We start from the raw sequence: 17,351 nt of genomic DNA on the forward strand, positions 1-17,351 counted from the left end.
GCCCGACGGATTACCTTAAAAACAGGGTTATCCTGCGGGTCCTTAAAACGTCTTATATGTAGTTGTATATACGTCTTAAATACGTTAAATGATATAAGAAATGTGTCACAATTACAATTTCAAGATGTCCGAGGACTGAAAGACAAGAATCGCAACATTAAACTTCAAAAGCTATGATTTGATTGAATAAATACGAGCCCTGCACGTTTCAAAATTCAAGTCAAAATACAGCGCAGGTGTGTTTATATGAATGTACCTCTAAAGGGAACCAACTGTCTTCAGAAACGTTTTGATGCCATTTTCATTTCATCTTACCTGTGACGTTTGATAAAGTTTTTTTTAACGCTGTTTTCTGTACAGCCGTTACTGAGGAAACCGCTATATTTTGCGTTTCAAAAGCGCCACCTAGTGGCAGAGAATGAATGTGCATTTTCACTCTGTTCAGATCGATGCGAATATCGACACGTAGAGTTTTAAATATGAAAAAAGTTAATGTATCTTAGAAAAATGTAAACAATTAAGACAGTAATATTTATTATGTTATAAAGTAATAAAACATTTATACGTTTGGCTACCAGGGATTTTGAAATTAGGCGAGCCCACCTTATTTTTGGCGTATTTGTTATTTTTTATGCTTCCGATCGCATCCGTCCACCAGTACAAAACAGCTCGCTTTGCTGCTTGATATTGCAAATTGAAGTTTAATCATATTATTTTAATGTGTTATATTAATTATGAACACACTGGTTTATAGTGCGAAGAGGTTTACCGTTTACTGCACGTTGTTATGCTTCTTGTTACCGGAAGTCTCGCCCATAAGCTTACTTCTGCCTTGAAGAATAAAGTGGATATACACACAGAATTTGTCATTGCTTATAATGAAGCTTAAAATGCTCCTTTGAACATCTTAAATTATGCTGGACAACATAAACATCAGTTATGTTTGTTCAGGTTTGAGCTCCAGTGTTGAAACCATTGATTCAAAAGGCATTCTGCAATCCATGTACATTTTTAATTCAACTTTCCAGTTGAGAGTGTGATATGTCAGTGTTTTCACACCAGATGGCAGTAGTGATGCTCTCACATGATCCAGATATTGTAAGCAAACACTCGTAATAACTCAAAAACACACAAAAATTACTTATAATGCAGTACTTTATTTCATAACGCAAGTCTTCAAGTTTCATTACAGGTGCTTAAATTACTTTACATACAGACTCTTCTCAAAGAAATTATGCAAATCTCAGAAAAAATATTTTAATAAATAAATGTTCCCTTTTAATAAATAACAACAATAACAAACTGTTTCAGTTTCAAATTGGAATAACTGGAATAATGAAACTACATTAACATACAGTATCTGACCAGTACATCAAATCCATGAAGTGATATGATAAAACAACACAGTTGTCTGAATTCACTGCTCATCAATCATTTATACTATTAAAGTACTCAGTGCAAATCCCTTCCAAGTGATTTTTGTTTCATTCATGTGCGTATTTGGTCATTGGAGTGTTCAAAAGCTCCTAGCGTTCAAGTCAATAGAGTCAAGTTTTCAACATTCGTTCATGCACTCTGCTTTTCAACAGAGATTCATGCTCTGGTTTTGTCAGTCATATTTCTAGCAGTTTCTGAAATGGATTTTGTCAATACAATAATAAAGTTGTAATACTTTTAAACAAATAAACTACATGAAGGGCTGGTGTAGTGGGGTAAACACTGAAGCTGCCAACAGCCACAGGTTCTGGGTCACAAAACCCTTTCGCAACTTTAAAACCAACACTTTGAGATATTAAGGTTAGCGTCACGGGAAACTTACATGCAGAAGGAAGGCTTACGGTAAGAGTCTTTGAAATGATCACTTGGTCTTGTCTTCCAGTCCGCTCTCGGCTCTCAGAGCCTGACTGCTAGCAGAGATGAATCTAATCCAGTGCTGAAGATCCTCTGAAATCTCTGGGCAATCCACCTTTAGATCAGAGACACAAAAACTGTATGTTAGTCTAACAGAAACATACCTCAAAGAAAACCATGGATTTACCATATTACATGTCCAGAGCCACCGCTATGGTTTCTGGGCCCCCTGAACAGCATATTGACTCAGGCCCCTGAGGAGAGACATCAGGTTAGGGGGGGCCATTATATGAGTAAACAATAATTATATAAAATAAAATATTCAAATAATATGCATTTAATTTCAAATAAATACTACATTAAACAGTAAATACAACAAAAAATAAAATAAAATAATTCAACTAAGAATGAGAACAAAGAATGTAATAATGTAGCATAATAAAAACATAACAAAAAAATAATAAAATGGTATATATTTTTTACAGTATATATTGGGTTTTTAAACTGGTTTTTAACGTTTTGAAAAAGGGTCCCAGGCCTGAGAATGAGCATATGTGGGGGTCCAAATATAAAATAAATAAATAAATAAATAATAAAAACTTTAAACTTAATAAATAAATAATATTAATAATAATAAAAAAAAGAAAATACATTTAATTACATCAAATTTAAAAAAATGACTAAAATAAAAAATTACATTTAAAATAAATAAGTAAATATATAAAATATATAAATATATATAAAACTAGATTACATACATAACTTATTAATTAAAAAATAACAATTGTATTAAAAACTAAATAAATAATTACATAAAATTAAAAAATGACTAAAAAAAAAACATTTCAAAAGAATAAGTAAATATATAAATGTATATAAAACTACAATACTATTTTTTAGGATGGGGTCTCTTGCACAAGGATGAGCATATTTGGGGGTCCAAAAAAAGTAAAAAGTAAACATTTTTCAAACTTATTAATTAAAAAAATACCTATAATATATTAAGCTAAATAAATTAATATATTTAATTACATAAGTAAAAAAATGACTAATACAAAAAATATAATAAAAAATATATATAAATAGACATAAAACTACAATACTATTTTTTAGGATGGGGTCTCTTGCACAAGGATGAGCATATTTGGGGGTCCAAAAAAAGTAAAAAGTAAACATTTTTCAAACTTATTAATTAAAAAAATAACTATAATATATAAAGCTAAATAAATTAATATATTTAATTACATAAGTAAAAAAAATGACTAATATAAAAAATATGATAAAAAATATATATAAATAGACATAAAACTACAATACTATATTTTAGGATGGGGTCTCTTGCACAAGGATGAGCATATTTGGGGGTCCAAAAAAAGTAAAAAGTAAACATTTTTCAAACTTATTAATTAAAAAAATAACTATAATATATTAAGCTAAATAAATTAATATATTTAATTACATAAGTAAAAAAATGACTAATATAAAAAACATAATAAAAAATATATATAAATAGACATAAAACTACAATACTATATTTTAGGATGGGGTCTCTTGCACAAGGATGAGCATATCTGGGGGTCCAAAAAATGTAAAAAGTAAACAATATTTAAAAATTCAAACTTATTAATTAAAAAATAATAATTATATTAAAAGCTACATAAATTAATACATTTAATTACATAAATAAAAATGGCTAATATAAAAAATAACATTTCAAATAAACAAGTAAATATATAAAATATATAAATAGATATAACACTACAATACTATATTTTAGGATGGGGTCTCTTGCACAAGGATGAGCATATTTGGGGGTTTGAAAAGTTTGGGAGGGAGTGGGGCACAGCTTTAATCCACAAAAAAGATACAAATGCATACCTTCCTCTTGCAAAGGTGATCTAAGATCTTCTGTGGATTCCCTCGAATAACATTCTGCCTGCACAGCATGACAGCAGAAATGAACCCGTCTGTCTTGGACACGAATCTCTGCTCCATGTAGAAGGACTTCTCATCCCACGCCACGATCCGGGTGCGCAGCTCAAACGCCTCGCCGAACGCCAGCGAGCGCCGGTAGCGGATGGTCGTGGCTCCGATCACCATGGTGGCGTTGAGCGCCCGGGCGGCCAGAAAGAGCCCGTTTCGGGTGCAGTGCGCGTAGCGGGCGAAGTCGCACTCTCGCAGATAGCGGGCGTTATTCATGTGACACATAAAGTCCAGGTCGTGGAGCAGAACCCGTCCGTTAATCACCTGCTCGGCCAGAACATCTCGAACCGGACCCTGAAACCAGGACTTGATCACCATCCACGAGCCTCTCAGGAAGTACCAGACGTCAAAGCTGCCGAACAGAACCAGAGACCCGGACAGAATCCACAGCAGCATGATTCTGTTACACAGTGAAGATGATTAATTATTCACATCATGAATAATTCATAAAGATCACGTGGAGAACCGGGTTTAGTGAGTTTCTATGGTATTAACAGGAGTGACCCGGCTTTAGTCGCTATAAAATAACACGCAAGATATTATTGCGTCTTTTTTGAAAATTATAAATATTTATTTAAAGATCGCTATGCAAATATAAGTCACATCGTTCATTCATATGGGAAATGAATCAAAAATCAATATTTAGATTAAATATCAGATCTCACATACAGATCATAGACAAGGTCGTGCAACGAAATCTATCCCAAATAGACCGGTTTGAGTTTTAACACTTGTGAATTGATAAACGACGTGCATTTATTAATATGCACGATAATACTATAGTCAAATATGATATCCTTGTTACTCACGCGATTGACACCCGAAAACCGGCTTCACGCACTTCCGCACAGACAGAAACTGCGCTCTGATTGGCTTAACGAGGACACGTGACTACGTCAGCAGGCCGCTTTACGAACGGCGTGACGCCAGAATTCCATCTGCGTTCCAATACAAAATATCATTTGTTTATTTGAAAATATAAGTTTTTGCTGCTACTTGGACATGTTGGACCTGTTTCAAATGTATTGTATACAGAGGCATATTTTGCATGTCATTTAAACAGAAATATACTATTTTGGATAGAAGTTATTACTGAAATTGAGCCATGTAATCTACCAAATATAAAATAAATCAAAATAAAAGGATTAGAAAATCGAAGTTGCAGATACATTTTAACTGTTTTATTATATTCCTATTAATGCTTTACACTCAAGTCCAGTCAGTGGCAGTAATACAGCATAAAATACATCAGAAAATATTTTTTTGTTTGTTCTCCATTGTTATTTTTACATATTCACAGTCTTAGTTTTCCCCAGACATAACACACCATGAATTAGACTTTTAGATTACAGCAGAGCTCACATTTTTATTTTGCATTGGAGTATCCAGACACCTGAGACATTAATGTATGTGCATCAGAATGTTCTTCTGTTTTTGTAAACCAGTTTCATAAAAGTTCATTTAAGGCAGCGAGCCGTCATTCATTCTTAGTTTTATCATCGAGCTGACTTTCCCCCCCTCAAGGCTTTACTGCTGGCTGAGATGAAATTGATCCAGTGCTGCAGGTCTTCAGGAAATTCTGGCACTTCAACCTAGAAAGTCAGGTAATAAATGTCAGACTTCAGTGTTTTGACAAAAAGGGAATTACTATTGGATTGGAACAACATAGACTACCAGTCAAAAGTTTTTGAACAGAAAGATTTTTAATGTTTTTTTTTTAAAGAAGTCTCTTCTGTTTGCCAAGTCTGCATTTATTTAATCCAAATTAAATTAATTGGTGAAATATTTTTACCAATTAAAATAACTGCTTTCTATTTAAATATATTTTAAAATGTAATTTATTTCTGTGATCAAAGCAAAAATTTCAGCATCATTACTCCAGTCTTCAGTGCCACATGATCCTTCAGAAATCATTCTAATATGCTGTTTTGCTGTTCAAGAAACAACTTTTATTATTATTAATAATTAAAACAGTTGCTTTTTTTCAGGATTGTTTGATAAATAGAAAGATCCAAAGATCAGCATTTATCTAAAATAAAATGTGTTTTGTAACTTTATATACTATATACCATTCAAAAGCTTAGAGTCAGCATAATTATTTTTTTATTTAGCAATGATGCTGAAGCAAGGAAATCTGAAAAAAAAAAATTCTACTTAGCTGTATTTAACATAATAATAATTGCAAATCAGAATATTAGAATAATTTCTGCAGGATCATGTGGCTGGAGTAATGATGCAAAAAAATTCAGCGTTGAAATCACAGGAATAAATTACATTTTGAAATATATTTAAATAGAAAACTGCTATTTTAAAATGGTAAAAATATTTTTAAAAAAACTTTTGGTAATGTATAAAAATTATAACTTTTTTGTGAACTATTAATTTAACCCTCTGGTTTTCCCTCACACTTCATCTCTAAGTGACAAAAAGCTTAAGGTTTTTCAACATCATTTACATAGGGCTGTGTGTTCCAATGCCTATAAGAATATTTAATAATGAATTAATTATTTTTATAAAGTTGCATTTGGATATACATTTAGACATTATCAAAGACTACATCACTGAATCTGATTTGTAGATTATGCACCAAAAAAAAAGCTAAATATTTTCAAAATGTAGCTCTTTTCCACTACACAGTGATTTTTTTTTTTAAAATAAACAAACAAACAAATAAATAAAATATTTTTCTGACAATTATATATATATATATATATATATACAGTGAGGTCAATAAATATTTGATCACCCTGTGATTTTGCAAGTTCTCTTACTTAGAAATCATGGAGGGGTCTACAATTTTCAGCATAGGTGCATTTCCACTGTGAGAGACAGAATCTAAAATTAAAAATCCGGAAATCACATTGTATGATTTTTTAACAATTTATTTGTGAATTACTGTGTCAAATAAGTATTTGATCACTTGCTTATCAGCCAGATTTCTGGCCCTCAAAGACCTGTTATTTTGCTTTTAAATAGTCCAGCTACACTCTGCTTATGAATCTAAATTAGTAGCACCTTTTTGAGGTTGTTAGCTGTCATAAATACACCTGTGCACCCCACAATCAGCTAAAGTCTAAGTAGCAACATGGGCAAAACCAAAGAGCTGTCAAAAGACACAAGAGACAAAATTGTAGACCTTCACAAAGCTGGAAAGGGCTACGGGGCAATTGCCAAGCAGCTTGGTGAAAAAGAACAACTGTTGGAGCAATTGTCAGAAAATGGAAGAGGCTAATGATGACTGTCAATGTCCCTCAGACTGGGGCCCCACGGAAGATCTCTCCTCGTGGGGTATCAATGATGCTAAGAATGGTGAAGAATCAGCCCAGAACTACACAGGAGGAGCTGGTCAATGCAGTGAAGAGAGCTGGGACCATCGTTTACAAGGCTACTATCAGTAATACACTAAGACGTTATGGTTTAAAATCTTGCATCGCACGGAAAGTTCCCCTGTCTAAGTCAGCCCATGTCCAGGCCCATCTGAAGTTTGCCAGGGACCATCTGGATGATCCAGAGGAGACATGGGAGAAAGTCCTGTGGTCAGATGAGACCAAAGTAGAACTTTTTGGTCTTAACTCCATTCGCCGTGTTTGGAGGAAGAAGAATAATGAGTATCATCCCAATAATACCATACCTACAGTGAAGCATGGGGCTGGAAGCATCATGCTCTGGGGGTGTTTTTCTGCACAGGGGACAGGACGACTGCACTGTATTAAGGAGAGGATGAACGGGGCCATGTATTGTGACATATTGGGCAAAAACCTCCTTCCCTCAGTCAGAGCATTAAAGATGGGTCGTGGCTGGGTCTTCCAACATGACAATGACCCAAAGCACACAGCCAGGAAAACCAAGGAGTGGCTCCGTAAGAAGCATATCAAAGTTCTGGAGTGGCCTAGCCAGTCTCCAGACCTAAATCCAATAGAAAATCTTTGGAGGGAGCTGAAACTCCGTGTTGCTCAGCGACAACCCCGAAACCTGACAGATCTAGAGAAGATCTGTATGGAGGAGTGGGCCAAAATCCCTCCTGCAGTGTGTACAAACCTGGTGAAGAAGTACAGGAACCGTTTGACCTCTGTAATTGTTTACAAAGGCTTCTGTACCAAATGTTAAATTTTTTTGACTCAAGTGATCAAATACTTATTTGACACAGTAATTCACAAATAAATTGTTAAAAAATCATACAATGTGATTTCCGGATTTTTAATTTTAGATTCTGTCTCTCACAGTGGAAATGCACCTATGCTGAAAATTGTAGACCCCTCCATGATTTCTAAGTAAGAGAACTTGCAAAATCACAGGGTGATCAAATACTTATTGACCTCACTGTATATATATAATTAGATATTGCAAAAAAAATAAAAATAATAAAAATAATAATAATAATAATAATAAGTAGAATTGTGGAATAAAATGAAGCTGCAATTATCATTTGCATTTTTTTTTATTCCAGTGGAAATAAGAATTACGAGATATAAACTTGTAAATTGTGAGATTTAAACTCGGAATTGCAAGGGTAAATATTAGGGGGGGTATATTCTCATCATTATATCTTGTTATTCAGATTTTTTTTTCTCAGAGTTGTGACACTGTATCATGAAATTCTGTGTTTATAACCAGACTTTCTTAGCCTTTTCAAATCACGTCCACAATTTTTTGTATCTTTATATAATATTATAGCAAGTGCTACAAATGTGAAACATTTCATAACATTCCAATGAAGTTCAAAAATTTAAAAATTCAAAACATTCTAAAACGACCAAAGACCACCAGAGCTAGCAAATCTATGACAGCAGCTCACCTTTCTCTTGCACAGGTGTTGCAGGATCTTGTCTGGACTGCTGCGCAGGACATTCTGTTTGCAGAACATAACAGCCGACACCATCCCATCTTTACAAGACACAAACCGCTGCTCCACGTAGAATGACTTCTCGTCCCAGGTAACGATTCGACTGCGTAGCTCAAATGCCTCACCAACACACAGCGGCCGTCTATAGCGGATGGTAGTTGCCCCAACGACCATGGTGGCCCCTAGAGCTCTGACACCCTTGAACACCCCATTGCGCATGTACAAAGAGAAACGGGCAAAGTCACACTCGCGCAGGTACCGGGCGTTGTTCATGTGGCAAAGATCAACGTCATGGAGTACGACTCGTCCGCTGGCGGTCTGCTCTGCTGTGATGTCAAATACAGGGGAGAGGAACCAGGCCCTGACCAGCACAAACGCTGCTCGTAAATAATACCACACATCCAGACTGCAGAACAGGAGTAACAGCACACCCACAATCCACAGCAGTGTGTCCTCCCTGCAATTTAAAGGAGTGAAATTGAGGCCAGGATATACAAGAGACATACACAGGGTTTCCGTGGGTCTTAATTCACCCTTGCACAAATTAAGGCCTAAAAAGTTTTTAAATCAGAGCAGAATATCTTTAATTCATAAACCAATGGCACTAAATGTGGCAATGTTGCATGCACTGTGCAAAATTGCAAATATCTAAACTTCCTTACTTGACATGCAAAATTAACATATGAAGTCTTGTTTTCTGAGAAACTGAAGGGGGTTTATGGTTAAAACAAGAAATAGCCTATCTGTAAGTGGAGCATTGAAACTTGTTTTTCTTTTGAATTAAGCAGAGTGTTCTTGTTTTAATCACAAACTCACTTCTCACGAAACAAGACTTATGTCAGTTTGCTAAATGTATCAAGATATACAAATTTTAAGACATCTGCACTGGAAAACAAGACAAAAATAGTGATGAACATTGCTTATTTGCCGTGTGATCACAAAGTACAGTAAAAGTTATTTCCATATTTTAGTGGTTGAGAGCAGAGCTGTGCAACCCCAAGGTTGTTCATTCATTTAACTGAATTAAAGTATTGGAGATCTGTTGGAAGTTGTTTCAAACCGTGAAGCATTGCTAATACAAGACAATTTACATTTAGAGACCATATTGATGTATTGTATTGTGTTGTGTTCCATTCAATTTACTCCCTAAATTCTTAAATTACTTGGTCTTAAAAGTCTTATTTACCTTCACAAAACTTTCAGAAAACCAGCAAAAATTAAATAAATGCAAGGGAAACTGACAGGCCACATCAGCAACAGTGAACAATGACATCTTAAACTTTTAAACAGCATTTTTATTTAGTTTTATTATTAAAATTCTGTTTTATTATTAATAAGTTGCATGTTATTTGTCAGTATCTCACTTGTAAAAACAATCTGAGATGTCAGTACTAAATAACAATATCTTTCTATGCTGCGGGTACTTTCTAAACTGTTTGCACTCAGGTGTCATTTTTGAGGTTCTGAGATTTTCAGGTTTTTGCCACCTGGTTCAAGTAGAACTAGTTAGGCTGGTTTGTGAACACGTTGTAACGTTAGTGATTTTTTTGGGCTGATTTTAATAAACGCATTTTCAGTAGTAAAACACCAGAGTATGTATTTGGGGGAAAATGATAAATAGACAATAATAATACGACAACAATAATAAGCGAAGCTCATTCAAGTATACATTTAGTTTACGCTTGATTAAGTTTACGAATTTAAATTTAAATCTACAACACTATATCTACAACTCAGTTCGTCTTTTAAGGATAAAGCTATAACTATTAATAAATCGTCGTTTGATTTTGTTTTGAACTTCTATTGAGTGCTTTCATAGTGTTTACAGTGGTATGAATCAGAGTTGTTTTCTAAACAGAATCTGTTGTGACAGCTGACTAAACCTTTGCCAAACCAGTTTCGCATTTACAACAAACGATAAATTGGACATAAACTGCCCGTCGGAACTAAATTAAGAGTTGCGAAAGCGTCAAACACTGTACTTACATGTCCACGCTGTGTTACTAGCCGCTGCTTTACGTCGTTACGCCGGGCTGAACGCACGATGACACGCCCCCTAAATATGACGCCACGCAAGGCGGTTCTTTATTACATTTATAATATTTTTAATTTGTAACAAATAGATAGATATTATTGAAAGACTGTTATAAATAAGTATTTATTATAATTTATATAACTATATATATAACTAGTTATAGTTACATAATTATATAAATTGAGTGCATATATACTTTACATATATAATATTTGTAATTTATGTTTAATATATAATAAAATATTAAAATATTATGAAAATATTTTTTATATTATTTAAAATAAATAATTATATAACTATATAATAGTGGTAATAGATATATAGATATTATGTATATTAATGAAAGATTTTTATAAATATTATAATTTAGATAACTATATAACTATATGCTATATATATTTGTAATTTATATATATCTTAATATTTAATGAAATATTAAGATATTATATGTATTATGAAAACATTTTTATATTATTTTAAATATTAAATAATTATATAACTATATATAATATTTGTGATATAGATATATAGATATTATGTATATTATTAAAATATTTTTTCTAAATAATTATTTATTATAATTTATATAATTATATAACTATACGTTATATATAATATTTGTAATGTAGATATATAGATATTATGTATATTATTGAAAATTTTTAAAATAATTTTTTAATTTATATAACTATATGCTATATATATAATATTTGTAATTTTAAAATTAAAAATAATAAATATATTATAAGTAATTTAATAATATATAAAATATTTGATGAGCAATTTTAAATAATATATAGTAATTTTAAATAATAATTCACAGATCATAAATAATAATAATACCTATAGCCACTTCCATTCTCAGAAAGAATTGTTTTATTTTAATTTTGTGTAAAATCTTTTCAGATAATGAATCAAAGAATTTATTATAGTTTCCTCATCAACATTTATGTTGAATGCATTGCATTGTGGGATGCATCATTCCTCTTCCTGTGCTGTTTATACTGTACATTCTGATTATACTGTAATCACATTATATTCTTATAAATAAAAAAAAGTCTGTATGTACACATTGTTTATACTGCATAAGAGTAGGTCTATGCTGTTACTAATATAGCCATACTGTTTTAAAGCTCATTAATTAGTAACTTCTCAAACTGGATACACCTATCTAGAAAAGCTAGCATGAGCAGATTTGCATTTGTTTGAAAAGATTCTCACAGGATTCATGTTGTGAATGGCTGTTTATATAAAAACTATAGCAGGCCGTTTGTGTGTTTTCATATTTAATTAAGGGAAGCATGTGGGACGCATAAAATTAGCATGTTTTAAAGATTCCTTGTCTTTTTATGAATTCAGGTATTCATATCCGCTGGACTAGTTCCTGCGTTGGCTGCAGTTTGTGTCCTCTGAGAAGTCCTGTAAGTCAATATGAATGATGAATTATAGGAGATTGAGCCTGGCATTGTCAGTGACGGAGAGGGATGAACAGGCCTTCAGACCATCTGAAAGAGATGGAAAATTACTGTAGCCATCTTCCCCCGTCCTCCTTTCACACACGGCATTACCACATGAATTCATCAAAGGCTTTAACGTGAAAATAATGGCTCTGCAGCGTGTCTGAATGTGAATAATCGGCTGAAGTTAAACGGTCTAAAATTCCAGAAAGACAGACGTTGTATGAAGAGCAAAGCATTAGTCACGACACTTCTGCGTCTCATAAACGCCATCCTGCGATTCTGTCGAGACAAGAGAGCATTTTGAAAAACAGTCGTCCATCACGCTAATGGAAATGTATCGATTGTGGTGCAATGTGTTTCTGAAATAGTAATGAGTCTATTGAGGGATCGCTGCTGAAAGGCAATAAGGAGTATTTACAGACGAGCGTGCTGATGGGTTGTGAGTGTTTGCGTTGAATGAGTGGTGAAGGACATTCATTTCACGACAGATGAAATACCGTATGACTACACGCAGATGAAAGCGCACGACATTAAAGGAATAGTTCACATGAAAATGTGTGTGAAATTGACTGACCCTCAGGGCATCCAAGATGTATTGTAAGACAAGCTTGTTTCTTCAAAGTAACAGATTTGGAAAAATGTAGCATTGCATCACTTCCTCACCAGTGGATCCTCTGCAGTGAATGGGTGCCGTCAGAATGAGAGTCCAAACAGCTAATAAAAACATCACAATAATCCACAAGTAATCCACACCACTCCAGTCCACCAGGGTTTCTGCAGGTTTTATGAGGGTAAATTTAAGACTTTTAAAGACCTTTTTAAGACCAACCTTTTTAAGAAAATTTAAGGGATTTTTTTTTTTTTTTTAATTAAGGGAAAACAATACAGCAATATGTTCTCTAAGTATAGTTTGAGGTTTACTTTCACTTTCAAATTAGCAGCAATTCAGCGTCTAGCAATTTAGTTTGTTTCAGTTTTCCATCTTTTCCTCGCTTTCCTTCAGTAAAAGCGCAGTGCACATTTTACTTTCACTTTCAAATTAGCGACAATTCGGTGTCAAGCAGTTGTTTGTTTTTAGTTTGTTTGAGTTTTCCCTCTTTTTTTTCACTTTTCTTTGGTTTTAAGAAGTTTGTAAAAGTACTTTTACTTTCACTTTTAAATTAGCCAAACTTTTGACATACCCTAACTGTCTTGAACCAGAACACACAGATTCAGGCAGAGTTAGACAAGACGAGCGTTTGAGATTAAAAAGTATTTAAATGGTATTTTCTAAATAAAAATAACCAATCGTTTTGCTAGATAAGACCCTTCTTTCTCGGCTGGGATTATTTACAACTGCATTAGGGATCGTTTGAAACTGCATCTTGGAAATTCAAACTCGGGGCACCATATCAGTCCATTATATGGAGAAAAATGCTGAAATGTTTTCCTCAAAAAACTATTTCTTTACGACTGAAGAAAGAAAGACATGAACATCTTGGATGACAAGGGGGTGAGTACATCATCTGTAAACTTTTGTTCTGGAAGTGGACTTCTCCTTTAAATGGATATACAAAACTGAAAATTAGAAAACACTGTGTAACCAAATAAATAAGAAAGAATGTTTATTAGCAAAATGAATAAGAAAGCTTGATGTAATATATACTAACAAAAATACACAGTTTAAATAAATAAAAATCAGCAAACACCGTGGAAACAAATAAATATGAAACTTCCACTATCACCTTAGATAAATGGCAGAAGTCAACAGGCTTTTCAAAATCCAACGTTCACGTTCAGTTGTAATTGTATTGTCTGTTCTCTAACTGAACTAAATTATTTTTATTACTATAAAACAATCAAAAGGACAAGTTCTTCTTGAGCGACCTAAGCCATGCAGCACAGAAATTACGCTTTTGCTTCACTTTAAAATGAAACACCAAGAAAAAAATCCCTCATGAAAATTAATGCCACTATCATATATCACCCTGGACCACAAAACCAACTTTTTTTTTTTTTAAATCTCAAATTGAGTTTTATATTATCTGAAAGCTGAATAAATAGGCTTTCAATTGATGGATGGTTTGTTAGGAGGGTGCAAAAAAATTAAAATACTGAGAAAATCACCTTTACGGTTGTCCAAATGAAGTTCTTAGGAATGCATATTACTTACCAAAAATGAAGTTTTAATATATTTACAGTAGGAAATTTACAAAATATCTTCATGGAACATGATCTTTACTTAATATCCTAATGATTTTTGGCATAAAAGAGAAATCAACAATTTTGACCCAACAGTGTATTTCTCGTTCTTTTAGCTATTGCTACGAATATACCCTTGCTACTTAAGACTGGCTTTGTGCTCCAGGGTCACATATAAATTTAAAACTGCTGCTCTGATTTAAGATATTTTCAAGGCCTTAATTCACAGAAAACCTATTTAAGACTTTTTTAAGACCCATGGAAAGCCAACATCTTAAAAGATAAATGTAAAAAGATGCATGTTTGTAAGAAACACATTCATCATTAAGATGTTTTAACTTTAATAAATGGATAAAATAAGTTATGAGTCTATAATCCATAATAATGCTTCCACCAGTGAAAAAGTCCATCGTCTGTTGTCCTCTCAGATCAAAATCCACCCACGTATTTGTTTAGAACTGCTTTGGACTGTTTAAACAGTGCATATTTCTCTTCTGAATCAGATTAGATGATTTATTATGATTATTGACTCATATTTTATCCCAAAGCAACGGTTATGGCTTAACGGTGGATTTGTTTCCTACAAGCACACAGCTTTTTACTTCATAAGATGCTAATTGATAGACTGGAGTGGTGTGGATTACTTGTGGATTATTGTGATGTTTTTATAGAGCTGTTTGGACTCTCATTCTGACGGCACCCATTCACAGCAGGTGAGCAAGTGATGTAATGCTACATTTCTCCAAATCTGTTCTCATGAAGAAACCAACTCAGCTACATTTTGGATGGTCTGAGGATATAAATTTTACTAAATGTTCATTTTTTGGGCGAACTACTCCTTTAATCAGTCTAATCTGCTTACCCTTCGATCTCAAGCGGACAGTAACATAGACAGATGTCTGAACGTGTGTGTGTATGTGTTTGTGTGATAGAGCATTGCTGTTGTGCTAAAGCTGTTGTTTTCATCCCTTCCCAACCCCCTAAAGATTAGTGAAAAAGAAAACATCTGTCTATACACCATTGCTCATGTTTTCTTTCTAAAATATGTCTTTTTTCAATGCTGTAATCCTTCAAAGCTGTTTTAGTCATGGCCCACCTCTTTCTCCAGGGTAAAAGCGTGTTCGCTTTCTCAATTCAGTGGTACAATAATCCTTACAAACCTCTCTGCCTATGGACACAAAACAAATGCACAATCTCACACGCACACTTACACACTCACAGCTCGTATAGCGACTATTTTGTACTTTACAGGCACAGCTGTTCTGTTCTGTTCCAAAACCTAGTGGGCCAATCCTTGTTGTTTACAAAAGGCAGAACGCTAATGCAAAGCCTAAAGTCCTGATAAGTAACTGCTTTGGAACAAACAGGCACACATATTGGGTGAAAATGTGTTTAATTAATTAATAAATTAATTTTAATTGTACTGAATTAAATATGAAGTAAACATCCGTGTATACGCTACCAGTGAAAAGTTTTTTAACAGTAAGATTTTATGTTTTTTTTTTAAGAGAAGTCTCATCATCACTAAGCCTGCATTTCTTTGTTTCAAAGTACAGCAAAAACAGAAATATTTTTACTATTTAAAATAACTGTTTTCTATTAGAATATATTTTAAAATGTAATTTATTCCTGTGATCAAAGCTGAATTTTCAGCATCATTACTCCAGTCTTCAGTGTCACATGATCCTTCAGAAATCATTCTAATATGCTGATCTGCTGTTCAAGAAACATTTATTATTATTATCAATATTTAAAACATTTTTTTTTAGGATTATTTGATGAATAGAAAGATCCAAAGATCAGAATTTATCTGAAATAAACTGCTTTTGTAACATTATGCACTATACCATTCAAAAGCCTATAATTGGAATCGGGGGGAACATAGAAATTAATACTTTTATTTAGCAAGGATGCTTTAAATTGATCAAAAGTGATGATAAAGACATTTATAATGTTACAAAAGATTTCTATTTCTAAAATCTACACATCTGTTTCCAACATAATAAATAATGTCTTTGAGCAGTAAATCAGAATATTAGAATGATTTCTGAAGGATCATGTGACTGGATATATAATAGATATATATATATATATGGATATATATAATATAATATATTAAAATAGTTATTTTTTACTATTTAAAAAGTTATTTTAAATAGTAAAAATATTTTAAAACGTTATTTTTTTTTTTTTGCTGTACTTTGGATCAAAGAAATGCAGGCTTGGGGAACAGAAGAGACTACTTTAAAAAACATTAAAAATCTTACTGTTCAAAAACTTTTGACTAGTAGAGTATATGTATTTTATATTTTGCATTACACGTTCTCTAAAGAAATGGATACTTTTATTCAGCAAGGATGCATTAAATTGATAAAAATGACAGTAATGACTTTTACAGTGTTACAAAAGATTTTCTATTTTTAAATAAATGCTGTTTTATTTGAATGTTCTATTCATTAAAGAGTTCCAAAAATCAGTTTCCACAAAAATACACAGCAACACAACTATTTTCAACATTACTAATAGTAAGAAATGTGTCTTGAGTCTTTTTCTTGATGCATAGAACTATAACTTTTGTAACATTATTTGTCTTTGCTGTCACTTTCTTGCTAAATAAAATAATTAATTTCTTTTTTTTTAATCCCTTTAAATGGTAGTGTAATCACAGTAGAGTTTGTCTGATTATCAACGCCGATATTAAGCATTTTTACGATTATAGGTATCGGTCATTTTCAAAACCATTTTGCTGATAAAATTATTTAAAAGCATTTAAAGAAAGTTTTTGTCCCTTGTTTGAGCCCTTGTTATTCTTGATTTTGACATTAATTTTCATTTTTACACCAGACATATATATCGGTTCAAAATATTGCTTCTCTGTCTACTTGATCTGTAATAATTGGCATCGGCCTTGAAGAACACATATTGGTTGGCCCCTAAATCACAGTTTCCACCAAAATATTAAAGGAGAAGTCCACTTCCAAAACAAAGATTCACATAT

At 32.8% G+C, this 17,351-nt stretch overlaps 2 protein-coding genes across 3 annotated transcripts; both read right to left on the reverse strand.

The window, feature by feature from the left end:
- Positions 1-1,152: 1,152 nt before the first annotated feature.
- si:ch73-52e5.2 (protein THEM6) lies at positions 1,153-4,687 on the reverse strand. 2 transcript variants are annotated; one of them, XM_051125738.1, is made up of 3 exons: positions 4,644-4,687; positions 3,730-4,234; positions 1,153-1,966 (listed from the first exon to the last, which is right to left on the reverse strand). In XM_051125738.1, the coding sequence occupies exons 2-3, from the start codon at positions 4,228-4,230 to the stop codon at positions 1,859-1,861; spliced, it is 609 nt and encodes a 202-aa protein (XP_050981695.1). In that variant the 5' UTR covers positions 4,231-4,234; positions 4,644-4,687; the 3' UTR covers positions 1,153-1,858. The 2 variants fall into 2 exon arrangements, with proteins under 2 accessions (XP_050981695.1, XP_050981685.1); XM_051125728.1 differs by lacking the exon at positions 4,644-4,687 and adding an exon at positions 4,504-4,631.
- A 297-nt stretch (positions 4,688-4,984) lies between these two features.
- Positions 4,985-10,734, reverse strand: them6 (thioesterase superfamily member 6). Its single transcript, XM_051124628.1, is given in 4 exon segments — positions 4,985-5,350; positions 5,352-5,426; positions 8,630-9,134; positions 10,664-10,734. Coding segments are annotated over 4 exon segments (621 nt in total). The 5' UTR covers positions 10,666-10,734; the 3' UTR covers positions 4,985-5,311.
- Positions 10,735-17,351: the final 6,617 nt, after the last annotated feature.

This window comes from Labeo rohita, chromosome 2, assembly GCF_022985175.1.
Source record: "Labeo rohita strain BAU-BD-2019 chromosome 2, IGBB_LRoh.1.0, whole genome shotgun sequence".
Classification (NCBI taxonomy): Eukaryota; Metazoa; Chordata; class Actinopteri; order Cypriniformes; family Cyprinidae; genus Labeo; species Labeo rohita.

What these genes read in the sequence shown, in the direction of transcription:
- si:ch73-52e5.2 (XM_051125738.1), bottom strand. Translation starts at nt 4,230, where the DNA reads ATGCTGCTGTGGATTCTGTCCGGGTCTCTGGTTCTGTTCGGCAGCTTT. An exon ending in ATCACCTTTGCAAGAGGAAG is followed by an intron (nt 1,967 to 3,729) that starts GTATGCATTTGT and finishes TCTGATCTAAAG; the next exon opens with GTGGATTGCCCAGAGATTTC.